Source organism: Linepithema humile, chromosome 5 (assembly GCF_040581485.1).
Source record: "Linepithema humile isolate Giens D197 chromosome 5, Lhum_UNIL_v1.0, whole genome shotgun sequence".
NCBI classification, from domain to species: domain Eukaryota; kingdom Metazoa; phylum Arthropoda; class Insecta; order Hymenoptera; family Formicidae; genus Linepithema; species Linepithema humile.
Window position 1 is genome coordinate 13242310 of NC_090132.1, and position 14118 is coordinate 13256427.

Below are 14118 nucleotides of genomic sequence, written 5' to 3' on the forward strand. Positions count from 1 at the left end.
GTAATGAGAAAGATACAAGGATGACCAGAATTATTACTGTCGTCAGCATTATTGCCCGCCGGAAAACTACTCAATCTAAGAATAATTGTCGAGAGCTTCTTGATATGTGTGGCATAAGATTTAAGAAAAAATGAAATTGCAAACACGCATAAATCAATTTGAAATCATTTACAATTTGTTAAGCGTCAATCCTAGAGCCCGTTGAACAAGCGATGTTACGTTTTATTTTACGTAATAAATTTATTTTTTATTATAAAACACAAATTTATAAAAAAATACGTATCATTATCGACATAAAAAATAAATTCTATCAATTACATTATTATGATGGCAGAAGGAAAACAAATTAATAGTTATAAATTGACATATTTATAAAAAAGAATATAATTTTAAATAAGTGTTCCGAATTAATTCAGCATCTGTATCTATATTCGTCATTAGTACCTGTGTTTTATTCCTCATCAAGTGCGCCGTTACAGCTACGGTTAATGCAACCAAGCGCATTAGAAATTGTGCTACCGAAGTAATAAGTAAGTTCCTCTGTCATAAGAATATCGATTACTTAATGTTCAAACCTCATGAATTTTATAACAAACTATTAAAATATATATATATATATATTACTTATACAAAATATTGGTTTCTCTATATTTATAGATATTGTATTGAATTACGTATCACATGATTGGATATTTCTCAAATAATTTATTGCAAATAAAAATTATTGCTTTTATTGCACTTATGAGTGTGTCACATCGCCTGATTTGCATTACGTTAGAATGATGTTACAAGTGATTGATTTCGATATATTTGGAAACTCAATATTACTACTCAATAAATATTTTTTAACTCTTAATATTTTTTACCAACAAATTTTATTAGACAGAATAAATGTATAAAAATATTCATTTTTAATAATCTCTATCGCAATATATATAATTTTATTTAATTGTTTCGTTTCTTCGTTTAATTTCTGTTAATCCCAAATTTTAACGTCACTTACAAGACATTACGAATATGCATAAACGGCAATTTTATATACCAACAATAATTATCCACATTTTGAAATTAAATTATTGAAAATTAAACTTTTACGTTTCCGATCAATGTTACATATTATACATATTAGTGATAAATTACATTTTATAAACCTAGATCTTATACCGTTATCGTAAATACTACATCTAAACTTTTAAAACATAAATATGGATTTTAAAACATAAATATTTATACATATACATGTAGCAAAGAGAGAATGTGTTATAAATGTCACATGACACAAAGGATATTCCTCATATGCCAGTTCGTGTTTCATACGCGATCATATCAGATATAACGAACTCGACAGTGCAAATACGTGTGTGTAAATTATTTAATTAATTGCTTGAAACTGAAAAACTTATAAAATAACATGTTCTTTATATCGAAATTTGTGATAATAATCTTATTAAATAAAACTTACGCACATCTCACGCGAGATATGGAAACAATATTACTGCCAACATTAAGTCCGACAGGAGTAAAGGAGGTACGTACGTTTTGCAGTTATTATTCCATTTATTACTCGATCGTCGTTATTTAAGAATTTTAAAATTTTTTTCTTAATTGTTATCTATTTTACAGATATCTATAACACTAAAAGTTTTTGGACGATTGATTCAACTGAATCTGCATGGAAGTGATAGAGTTGTACCGCCTGCGTTCGAAGGATGGAAATATAATGTTAAAAACGTTACAGAAAAATTGTTGGAATTAAACGTATCAAGTCATTGCTATTATTATCATGAAGATCATATCAGCTCTGCGGCCATCGACTTTTGTCATGAACATGGATTGGTCAGTAATATTAAAAAAAAAAAAAAACTGTTTTAAAATTTTTATGTTTTTACTTGTATACTGCATTACTTTTCGTTTTAAATACAAATATAACATGTAAAAAAAATATATCTTCTTAAAATTAGGAAGGACTTGTTTTTTTATGGAAAACAACACAATAGAGATTCGGCCCTTGCGGAACGAGTTTACGCCTATGTGCTTAATCGACGATTTTAGAGGACAATCAAATCTTTCATTTGGCAAACCTTATGTTATCAAAAGATCACTGCAATATTTTGCTGATTCAAAACTTTACCACCGGGACATGTTTAAACTGAAGCGACGTCACGTACGCAATGCTTGACAAAATTTAACTATAGAACTGGCCGTTTTTTTCAACGAAGCAGCATATCATATGTACATGCCTATTCTGGACAATGATGAGGATAAGTTACGCAATATGATATTAGCATACGTGAACCAAATTCAAGCCTTGTTGCATCATTCAAGTTTCGGTGCTCCTGTTGATATTTCATTAGTAAAGTTGGTAATAATGGATAAACAGCTGTCAAATTTGTCTGCTTTCGACGGTGACCATAAAAAGATGATCAATTCATTTTGCGATTACGTGAATTTTTTGTATTCTGAATACGGGATTGATTCGCTTCAGTGGGACATTGGCCTTTACCTGACCGGAATAAATCTATATGAGTCAGAAAAGGAACAAAAGCATTATGGTGTTGTAGGAAGTTCTTTCTTTAATTCTTCGTGTACACAGAATTCATCGTGCGCCTTAGTAGAAATCGGTTCTACCGGTCCTTACGCAGTCTCGGGTTTTGCGACGTCTCGTATTGCTGCTCATGAGATCGGTCATCTGTAAGTGTATGTATACTTTTTTTATACAATTAGGTATATGATATTTATTAGAAGAATTTTTATATTTGTGCAATTGAAAAATAAAACTGCTCAGAGTTTTTAAGAGATTTAGTTTTTTAAAGTGTAAAACTTTTGAGTAACAACAAAGTATTAAAAATATTGCAGATAAGGCATATTTTCAAACGTAATAATTTAATTGTTCAAAAGATTAGGAATGGAACACGATAATGGCTCTATCGATTCGACGTGTCCGAATGGCAAATACATAATGTCAGATTGGCAATATCTACGGGGACAAGTAACATCACTGCAAATCCAAGTGTGTAATAAGTACACACATATATGTGTAAAATAACACATTTATGTGTGTAATTTAGTTTGGCGTGTAAAAATAACACACTATACTGTGTAAAAAAATAAATTTATACATTTAAACGTATAGTTTAACACGTTTTGCTGTGTATAATATGATATATAATATTAAATGTGGAAACGTGTACTTCTAAATAATTCAAATGTGTAAAAAGCACACACATAAAATAACTGTACACATTTAGATCTTCTTACACACGAGTTTCATGTGCAATTATGAGAAAATGTTTATTAGGTTAGGAAGAAAATTCTTAGCGTTTTTTAAATAGTTGAGCAAAAACACTACGGATTTTCTACTTAAATCTATAATATCTCGTTTATAATGTTCTCTATAATTAAAGAACACTGAATCTTCTAAATATTAATTACACAAATAACATGAATTTATAATACAATAAGTTTATTATTGCATACATTTATTATTACATTATTTGGATAATTACATTTAGAAAAAGATATTTTATCCATAAAATTCAATACGTTCATGATTTATCAACGGTACATATTTTCTATTTTTTGTTTGAAAAGATGAAAGTGGATAAGGAAACATTAAATCTTTGACATTTTTCACGAAATTTTGTACATTGCAAATTTGCGTAACTTTATATAAATTTATTGTAAAGTCAAAATATTCAGTTTGCAATGTTGAAATAACTAATAAGATTTCTTTGTTAAAAATAAATATTTCATCCACTTCTCCAAATACTGGTAAATCATCTTCATCACATTCAAGCAAAATTATACTTTTACAATGATATGTGCTGCCATGCACTATTACTTTTGGTGATCGCATTATTTGGCAAGTCAGCCATTCAGATTCATTAATAATTCTATGAAATATTTTTGCATAAGGCAAATTACACAGAAGGACAGATACTCCAAGTGCTATATAATCCCCTTCATAGAGAAATTTTTTTGAATCGGTACCAGGATATGAAGCTAACATGGAACATAGGCGTGACTGATGTCTGTATGACATTGTAAGAGCCATATTTTTGAAATTACGCACAATCGGCACAAGTGATTTAAAATATGCATGACATGCTTCAAATCTAAAGCACCACTGTTGTCTTGGTGGTCCAAACAATTTGATGTATCTTGAAACATGAATTAAAAAGTGAAACTTTGGTACAATGGAATCTGGATATAAATTAATAAATCGTGTAATGTATACTTCAATCATTCGACTCAATAATTCAATTGATTCTTCGTGTATCTCATAAGCAAGACAAACATTCATGATTTGCAATAGCATAATATAACAATTTATGTGCTCAATGAGATGTGGATTTTCACATTGTATCCAATTTGCAATTAACAAAGGCAACATGTGTGCTAGAGTGAATATTTGTGCTGCACTTTGTCGTAAGCTACCATCAACAAGATGATCACGAAGAATTAGAGCAGGTTTATTTTTCTTAAAATGACCATAATCAAAATGAATAATACGTTTATTGAATTGTTCAAGTGTAAACAACTGCAGTTCAAAAATGCAATACTTTAATAAACGACGAATGGCAATTTCTACAGGGTCTTCGATGAGAATATGCATACAATCTTGAGGCAGACATAGTGTCACATCTACATTAGGACTTTGCAACAGAGGATTCTTATTCATCACTCCATATGTTTTTTGCCAAAATTTTTTCGCTGCCTTTGTTAATGTACAGTCAGTTACAATTTCGATATGATTGTTGTGAATTGTCTTATTACGAATCATAAAACTATCATCACGAAAATGATTTTTATACTCTTCAGATGTCGTCAAACAGGAACGACAAAACCGATAAGCTGAAACCGATTCTTTAAAGCCACCTAGTAATGCAGCAGCAGGAGTATCTCCTGCGCAAAATAATAATGAGCCTTTAAAATTCTTTGTTTCTGTTCCAACGTTTATAGTAATACCCTCATTTTCTAATTTTACAATGTCTTTTATAAATGGCTCTAAAACCTTCTTCAAAGCTCCTGGTTTTTTCAAATATTCTGTTTTTAAAATCGCATATAATTGAATGGCATTCTTTGACGATCTAAATTCAGGATATATGTTCCCTAATGTCCAGTAAAATACTGACAATTTTTGACTCTTTGAGGCTGCACCCAAAGGATTGGCAATACCGAGATCATCATAATAAAGAATTACAGCTAACGCATTATTATGATTGCAAAAAAAGTCATTCTCTCGATAGTAACTTCCATCCAATACTGTCCGATAGATTCCCGATTTATGTGGCTTTGGATTCTCGATATTTGATCTGATTTCATCGTTTTCCAACAAATTTTTCAAATTTTTGAAAAAAGGCACGATGTAAGCATCACAAGTAGTTTCACAAATCTCTGTTACTTTTCCAATGGAACGTTTCTTCTTTTTCCAAACAAGCTTTGTATCAAGTATATATTTTTCTGCTGATACCATATTAAATTTTTGTATTAATATTTTATCTAGGGCTTTTTTCGCGATTGGACAGATGAAAATAGTGAGGATGGTGGATGTTTCTCAGTATATATCTTCTTAATATCTTGAAAATTCACTAAATTTGTATTAGAATCCATTGTGTTTTGAATTTCTTGCTGAAAAAATGATATAAATATTGAGTTTTATCTAGAAATATATAAAAGAAATAGATCATTCAAGATAATAATTATAACCAACTACTATAATCGCTGAATACATGTCCAATAAATGAGTTATTGTATCCATGATGTGCTCAATAGCCGTATGAGACATTTTACATTTTTCTCGAATGTTTACAAGAAAATGTGCGACGTGCCATTGTAAACGTTCTGTAGCTGTTTCTAATGTTGGTTCTTGACTTTCATCTAAGTGACAAAAATTAAAAACATATAGAATGATACTAAAATATTTAAATCTCTAATAATTCTCAAAGCTAAAGATATAATAATAGTAATCACAATAACAATCATTGAAATAAAAGTAAGCATTTTCAATATCTTGTATATAATTTATTAATTTAATGTGAAGAAGCTATTCTTGATATTATATTAATATAAAAACAATGATAAATAATAATTAATCAAATTATGGAGATTTCAAAGTTACACACATTTCTTACCTTCAAATGATTCATCATGTATTATACTGGCATGACTTCCCGTACGAAAAAAAACTACAGGAAACTATTTAAAAAAACTATTAAAAAACTATTGAGAAAACTATTAAAAAGTATTGAAAAACCATAGGAACACTATTGAAAAACTATTGGATCACTATTAAAAATCTATTGGAAAACTATATGAAAACTGCAGTTTTCAACTCAGCAGTATTTTTGTCTCTAATAGTGCTGAATATTATTAGCAAAACTATTAAGGATAATAATGAATAAACTTTTAGAAAATTCTAGTTTTAATACAAACAAAATGATATTGAGAATAACTAAAAAATAAATTATTGAATTATCAGTAGTTTTGCAGAAGATTCAATAGTTTTTTTACTTCTTTTAATTAACTATGAGTTTATAATAGATATTTAATAATAGGTAACTATATAAGTAAATTTCATAATAAATAATTATTTTTTGTAATAAGTTTATTTACTAAAAGAACAGATGCAATCGCTCATAATTAATATAGATACAACTACATTATTATTTGTGTCAAATGTGTATGTAATACACACATAATATGATTTATAAATATTTGTTAGTTAATAAATATTATTATAAGACATGTGTATTAATGAAATATTATTTATTCTCTATAACTTTATATAATTTACATTTATATATAAAATTTGTATAATATAAAATATTATAAACTTTTATTTTTTAATAATATTTTATTATAATATTTGGCAAAACTTATATAAAATAATTTATCCGCAGAAATTAAATTGGCACATAGTTAAAAGTTAAAATATTATATATTTTATTATAAAAAAAATGTCAAGGTGACACATCCGGAACTGATATACTTCCAGCTTTTATACTGGCAATTCCAAAAAACTAAAATAAAAATGTAGTTCAACGTTACATTAATGATTCTGATGAGTTTTTGATGCCCGAGGTACAGCATTATTGCACTTTTGCCGTATTGCAAGTTTGAACAGCTTTGTACTATCCTTCGTACACTCAAATTTTGAAAATACATGTGCTTTAACAAAATCAAGGCATGTTAGAAGCATGTCAAATCTTATTTTGATAATAATAAATAGTGAAGACTGGTTTTTACAAGAAATTTTTTTATTGAATTTTATGTCAAATTGCATTTATAAAAATCTTTCTGCTGAGAAAAAGTATGCAGTATTCGAAATAAAACACAAATTAACCAGACAGCAGTAAACTTTTAAAGTAAAAGATTATATAAGATGAAATTCAGACAGTACGAAAATGTTCCAGTCTTTATATTATTTAATAAACTGTTATATTTGTATCTTTACCTTCAATTGCTTCGATGCGATTTGGATCGAGACGCGGCTTAGCTTTAGTAGCTGTACCTTTCATAGTATTTGGGATTTTTCCCGTTAAGCTACAAGATGCTAATTCTTCTTTAGTAAACATAACTGATAGCAAATCGCACGTATATTGTGATACGCTACTTTTGTTGCAATTTCTTATTAAAGAGGCATTGAGAAAATATTTGCCTTTTCCGCCGAGATCAATCTATTTTTCGTGCAAATAAATAATACAAATTAAATAATACAAATAGTTTTTATAAACATACTTTTAATTGAAATAAATAATCATTAGATAACTCACATCATTAGATGACTTTTTACTGGGCATATTGAATCTTCTGTCGCTGCATTCATCTATAGTATTCTACAAATATATTAGAAGAAAACATTAGATTATACCAATTAGTAGCGTAAAGAAACATTAAAAATTATAGCTTGAAATATATATTATGATGTTTGGAACAAAATTTGATATTAAGAACGAACCTCATTAGTAAAATAGGGAATAGGCTCTTCATCAACTCGCGATTCAGAACTTCGTTTATCTGTAAACTATAATAATTTCATAATTAGCTTTCAAATGTATTTCATTTTTCTAAACTAAAGTTTCGTTTAAATATATTTAAGGTATTTATTAAATGTGACAATTTCAATTAATAGAGAAGCATATATTATTATTATACTTTGCATTCAGAATAACATTAAATTAAAGCGATACAGATAAATATTAAAAGTACTATTTATACATAATTATTATTTCAATATTTTTACTATTCTGTAATATTACTAAAATCATGTCATATATTCTTGAAACATTTATGAAAAATATGTTACTTTGTGAGAAGGGAAACTAACCTTATAATTAGTAGTAGGATTGAGTTTTGAAGTTGAAGGTGCAGTCTCCAGAAGATTTTTACCCAAAAACTATAATTAAATAAACGTTATTATTAACGTATATATTTAACGTATATATTTAAGTATTAACGTATATTATTAATTGATTAAACAGAAAGTTATTAAAAATTTTAATATACAATTTTATAAGTGTTACCAAATGAACATTTTCATTAATCTTCTCCAAATTGCTCAGAACAGTTTCCGTCATGTCTTTCATCTTTGGCAGATCTAAAAATCAAATATAAAAAAGTTATAAATAAAGAAAAAATGGTACAAATTTACGATATTTAAATACTTAATGACATAGGAAAATACTCTCTTAATGTACAAATGACAAAATACAAAATGTACTAAAATTTCTAAAATTAAAAAATTCAGTTTCTGATGGATTAATATAACAGTGTACGAGTTATAATATATAACGAATAACAAACTTTCTAAGGAATGTAGAGTAACCCGTAGTGCAGCGTTTTCTTTTTTTAACGATTCATTTTCGAACTTCAATAAGTCATTCTTTACACTCAAATCATTTTTTGACATTTTGGAATAATTTTCTTCATCTGAAGATGTTCCATAGTCAATCTATTTACAAAAGAGGAAGAAATCGTATCATTACTTTTGAAAACTTTAGATTATTGTTTTTCCTATTTCAAAACATAAAAATAAATATTTACTTCAATTGGAGCTCTTTTAAATGTTTTTAATTCTTTAAGTAATTGTAATGATTTTGATTCATTAATTTCATTTTTTGTTACACCAACTTTGTTCTATATTCAAAAAAAATTCAAAATTATTATACAATATAAACGTATTTATATTAGTATTTAAAGTTATATGTTATTTATAAAATTAACCATTTTTTTCTTTGAACGTATTTCACTATTTTCATCATCATCACTCCATTCTTTTCTTCGTATTATTTTTCGATTTTCTTTGGTTGGTTGTAATACGCCATATTCTGTTAAATTATCTCTATACTCGCACATTTTTACCCATTCTTAAAAATTAGAATCAGAAAAATTTTAATACAATTATTCAACAAATATTATCTTAAAGATACACATACAATCAGGGCTTAATTTTGACCGGAATGGCGTTTCAATTTTTTTTTAATCTGAAATTTAATATTTATTTAATAAATATCAGAAGAAGAAATATCTTTTTCATGCGTTCCGGTTCTTATTTTTTTAGAAATTAAGCCCTGCGTACAATTCAATTAAAATTATGGTTATAACTTTAACCAAAGTTAATTAAAAAAAAATGGTGATCATATATAATAAAATACAACTATCTATCGAAACTCTCTTTATATATCTATATGTACATATGCCAGTTTATTAATCAAAAGTATAGATATCTACAATAAATAATATTAAATTATTATACTTATTACTTACCTCCAAAAGCAAGTAACTTAACCACAACCACCTGCCATTGACACGTTTTCAATCGTTTTTTCATATTTGATGTCGGTGCAATGTCGCAATTAGGCCATTTTATTTCAACTTCAATATTGTTTTCGATTAATCTGGCAAATTCTTCTTTTTCTGTGACTTTTTGCAGAAGCCAATCTTGATAACCAATTGCTATCTTTTTATCCTCGTTAACAAATTCAAGCAGAATACAGTCGTTATCATTCATTTTTACTATTGTTTTGCAAACAGTTGCTATTATAATATTATAATAACTACTATAATCTGCTAAGATCTGTTGAGACAATTATACACATTTACCGCAATATTATAAATCTGACTTAGAGAATAAGAACACAACACACGAGTGACCAGAAACAATTGCAAGGTATAATCTTACTCAGTAGCGCTCGCGATTCTTGCCGCTGCGCTGATTGGTTGCTAGCGCTCTTTGATGACATAGCGTCCGCGTATTGGCTGTGCATGGTCACATGTCCTAAATAGAAATATAATTTTCAATGAGGACACTTATTCTCATTGGCCGCTCATAACCTGCTGACAACACCGCACATTGCTATCTGTTCTTTTGTCCATGTTGTTTACCGGCAATGGCGACAAATGTTGTAATTGTGAAATCTCGTGTCCACGTGCAGTGAATAAATAATAATATTGTTTGATATATTTTTTCAATTTATTATGTATATTAGTTAAGTTTTGAGATATAAAATAACATAAAAAATGACTAATACATCAAGAGGACCATATAAAAAGTATTTGGTCGACATTGTAGAAGAAATACCTGTGACAACCATTTGTTCTCGTCGAGCTCGCTTTTCAGCAGGAAGAGAAAAACAAAGAATAGTAGAAGTTGAGGTTAGATTATATATTTATATTATCTATTTAAATAAAAAAACATTGTATTGAAAATTTATTTGTATAAACTTGTATTCTCATGTTTTTGACATAAACTTAGTGACAACTTTCATTGAATGCAGTATACATTCAATGACTATTTATATAAATAATCTCTATTTAATTATTTAATTATTTTATAATAAAATAAAGCTTTATTGTTATTTTTTTCAATTATTTATTACAGGTTCCAATTTCTGATAAACTTTCTAACAATGAAAATACGAGGAATCATGATATCCAAGACAATGATGATTCTACTATTGATATTGAAGAATATAGTAATCAATTCCAAGATAATGCAATTAGAATTGACAGTGACAATGAGACAATTGTAAGCAGAAGAAGCTTAGGAGAATCAAACAGCAGTCAAGCTGATTCTGACTTCTCCAGTGAAAATGAAAATAATTTAGAAGAAAATTATCTTAATTATTCTGAAGATGAAAACAGTGATAATTATAATAATGATAATGTAGATATTCACAAAAATAAAAGCGATAGTGAAAGTAATGAAGACAACGAAGAATATGAGAATCAAATACAGGTAATTTCAAGAAATTCACTATTTAGAACTACTATTTTATTGAAATAAATGTTATATTGGCATTGAGAATATAACATTAAAGAAATAGAGAATTATAAAACTAAATAGTAATAAAAAAAATTTATCACAATTAATAAATTCAAGGCAACATACAATGTAAGAAGTATATATATATAATTCCTATTTCAGAAAATAAATAACCTACAATTATTTAAAATAATATAAATGCTTTGCTTTTACAAACTATTTTTTTGTTTTTCCAGAATATGCATTCAGTAAGAATAACGTTCATCATGACATGGATGTATATTTAATGTATATGTATAAAATTTTTTTTGCAGGATATAATACGGGTTCCCATATATGAAGGATGTAATTTGACCAAAGAAGAAAGCCAATTATTAATTATGGGAACAGCTATTCGAAACAAAATGACGGACGTAGGATTGGAAACTTTACTTAAAATTGTAGATTGCCATTTGCCACATACGCAATACAATTCGAAGTATCATTTTCTTAAAACGTTTCCAAAGGTACAAGCTAATATATATTACTTTTGTCCAAAATGTTTAATAATATTGAAGTTTGAAAACTGCAACAGAGTGGAATGCAAAAATTGCGAAAAAATTTACAATCGTCGTCGATTGCAAAGACAATTTAATTATTTTTATCATCTTCCATTGAAGGAACAATTAATAGAACTAGTAAACACAAAGTTATTTACATATTTTAGAAAAATGTCATATGAAAGCGATGTTATAAATGGAAACATATATTATCAGTTGAGAGAAAAAAATATTATTTCTGATCAAGACATTAGTATTCAATGGAATACAGATGGCGTAGAAATATTTAATTCGTCAAAATATTCTATATGGCCTATCCAAGTATCTATTAACGAATTACCTTATAGAATTAGACGTGATAATATTTTACTTTGTGTGTGGATTATGGTTCAATTCTGAGAAACCACCTATGGAACTTTTTCTTAGACCATTTATAGACGAACTTCTTGAGTTACATATTAATGGAATTGAATGTAATACATTCAACCATCAAGAACCTATATTGATTAAAGTTCATACGCTTTTCTCACCAGTTGATTCAGTTGCTCGACCTTTGATTCAAAATATTAAACAATTTAATGGAAAATATGGATGCTCTTATTGTCTTAATAAAGGAGAACACATTGCTATTGGAAGGGGGTACACACGAGTATATCCAGGTGGTAAGGGAGTAATGCGTACGATAACAAAACATAACATATATGTTGAAAGGGCAGTTGAAAAACGGAAAGCAGTAAAAGGTGTTAAGGGGCCTTCTATTACAATGCTTCTGCCTACTTTTGATGTGATTCATTCATTTCCACCAGAATACATGCATTCGTGTTTATTGGGTGTCACAAAATTGTTCAGTACGTCTTAGTTTGATTCCAAAAATAACAATAAAGATTGGTATTTAGGTTCTAAAATCACTGAATTCAACGAAAAATTACTTGCTATTCAACCTCCTTGTGAAATTACGAGAACTCCACAATCAATGAAAGATAGTAAATTTAAAGCAAATGATTGGAAATATTTTTTATTGTATTATTCGCTGATTTGTCTAAAAGATTTAATGCCACAGAAATATATTAAACATTGGTTGTTGTTTGTATACAGTATAAATATTTTTTCAAAAACAAAAATTGAAGAAGACGAGTTATTTAAAGCAAAAACGGCACTTCGCGAATTCGTTTTAAATGTGGAGTCGTTGTACGGAAAGGAGTATATGAAATACAATGTACACCTATTGCTTCACATACCAGAGTATGTAAGAAATTACGGTGCTATTTGGGCTTGGTCAGCGTTTCCTTTTGAACATTTTAATGGCATTATAGCAAGTTTATTTCATGGAACTCAATGTATACCTTTGCAAATCTGTAAATTATATTCCAGATTAAGATGTATTAAACAACAATGTGAAATTTTCAGTAGACCAAACTGTAGTGTTCAGGGAAAAGCTATATTCCGATATATAACGAAGAAAACTAAAATTATGAAATGTATTGAATTTGGAGATGAATTAAGAATATTTGGAAAATCGAGAGAAATGCAGCTATCCTTAAGACAAAAATTATTGATTGAACAGTTTTTAAAAGAAACAATTGAAAACAATGTTCAGTCATTTCAAAGGTTTACATATAATAATACTTTATATCACAGTTTTAAATATTCTCGCCTCATCAAAAGAAATAACAGTACAGTATTATTAGAAAATCGGTCATTGATGATTATTTCAGATTTAATTTTACTTAAGACGTCAGACTTGCAAACTAAGAAGTATATAGTTCTTGGTAAAGAGTTACAAATCATTGATGAAGAAGTTTGTAAATATAAAACTATATCTTCGAAAATGTTTTCATTTATTGCCCGACACACAAATAATGATGTTTGTAATTTTCTTTCTGCTATACGTAAAAAATGCGTTTATATTCCTTACAAAGATGATAAATTATGCATTATTCCTCTGGTCAATACTTTGGAAACGGATTAAGAATAAAATACTTGTAATAATATATATGGATAAGTATACATATATGTATACACACACATTTGACATAAATAATAATGTAGTTGTATCTATATTAATTACGATTGCATCTGTTTTTTTAATTAATAAATTATCACAAAGAAATAATTATTTATTATGAAATTCACTTATATCCGTAAATCTAAAAATATCTATAATAAACTCATTGTTAATTAAATAAAAGAAGTATGTACAAAAATTATTGGATCTTCTGCAAAACTACTGATAATTCAATAATTTATTTTTCAGTTATTCTCAATATCAATTTGTTTGTATTAAAACTAGAATTTTCTAAAAGTTTATTCAAT

The 14118-nt window shown here is 27.6% G+C and overlaps 2 protein-coding genes across 3 annotated transcripts; one reads left to right on the forward strand and one right to left on the reverse strand.

Annotated features, from left to right (window-relative positions):
* Positions 1 to 6424: 6424 nt before the first annotated feature.
* On the reverse strand, positions 6425 to 10261 carry LOC137000217 (BEN domain-containing protein 6-like). Its single transcript, XM_067356242.1, has 10 exons — positions 9769 to 10261; positions 9226 to 9368; positions 9046 to 9138; positions 8806 to 8953; positions 8526 to 8599; positions 8330 to 8398; positions 7961 to 8026; positions 7776 to 7838; positions 7457 to 7679; positions 6425 to 7170 (listed from the first exon to the last, which is right to left on the reverse strand). The coding sequence occupies exons 1-10, from the start codon at positions 10010 to 10012 to the stop codon at positions 7052 to 7054; spliced, it is 1242 nt and encodes a 413-aa protein (XP_067212343.1). The 5' UTR covers positions 10013 to 10261; the 3' UTR covers positions 6425 to 7051.
* Positions 10262 to 10295: 34 nt separating this feature from the next.
* LOC137000218 (ABC transporter H family member 2-like) lies at positions 10296 to 13990 on the forward strand. 2 transcript variants are annotated; one of them, XM_067356244.1, is made up of 4 exons: positions 10296 to 10656; positions 10883 to 11239; positions 11581 to 11772; positions 11973 to 13990. In XM_067356244.1, the coding sequence occupies exons 1-4, from the start codon at positions 10522 to 10524 to the stop codon at positions 11985 to 11987; spliced, it is 699 nt and encodes a 232-aa protein (XP_067212345.1). In that variant the 5' UTR covers positions 10296 to 10521; the 3' UTR covers positions 11988 to 13990. The 2 variants fall into 2 exon arrangements, with proteins under 2 accessions (XP_067212345.1, XP_067212344.1); XM_067356243.1 differs by having other exon boundaries at positions 10311 to 10656; positions 11581 to 13990.
* Positions 13991 to 14118: the final 128 nt, after the last annotated feature.

Excerpts from the sequence above, each read along its gene's own strand:
- LOC137000217 (XM_067356242.1), bottom strand. The coding sequence starts at position 10,012 with ATGAATGATAACGACTGTATTCTGCTTGAATTTGTTAACGAGGATAAA. Across the intron at positions 9,369-9,768 it reads TAAGTTACTTGCTTTTGGAG|AATGGGTAAAAATGTGCGAG; the intron begins GTAAGTAATAAG and ends CTAATTTTTAAG. Across the intron at positions 7,680-7,775 it reads GTAAAAAGTCATCTAATGAT|ATTGATCTCGGCGGAAAAGG; the intron begins GTGAGTTATCTA and ends CACGAAAAATAG.
- LOC137000218 (XM_067356243.1), top strand. The coding sequence starts at position 10,522 with ATGACTAATACATCAAGAGGACCATATAAAAAGTATTTGGTCGACATT. Across the intron at positions 10,657-10,882 it reads AAAGAATAGTAGAAGTTGAG|GTTCCAATTTCTGATAAACT; the intron begins GTTAGATTATAT and ends TATTTATTACAG. Across the intron at positions 11,240-11,580 it reads AATATGAGAATCAAATACAG|GATATAATACGGGTTCCCAT; the intron begins GTAATTTCAAGA and ends TTTTTTTTGCAG.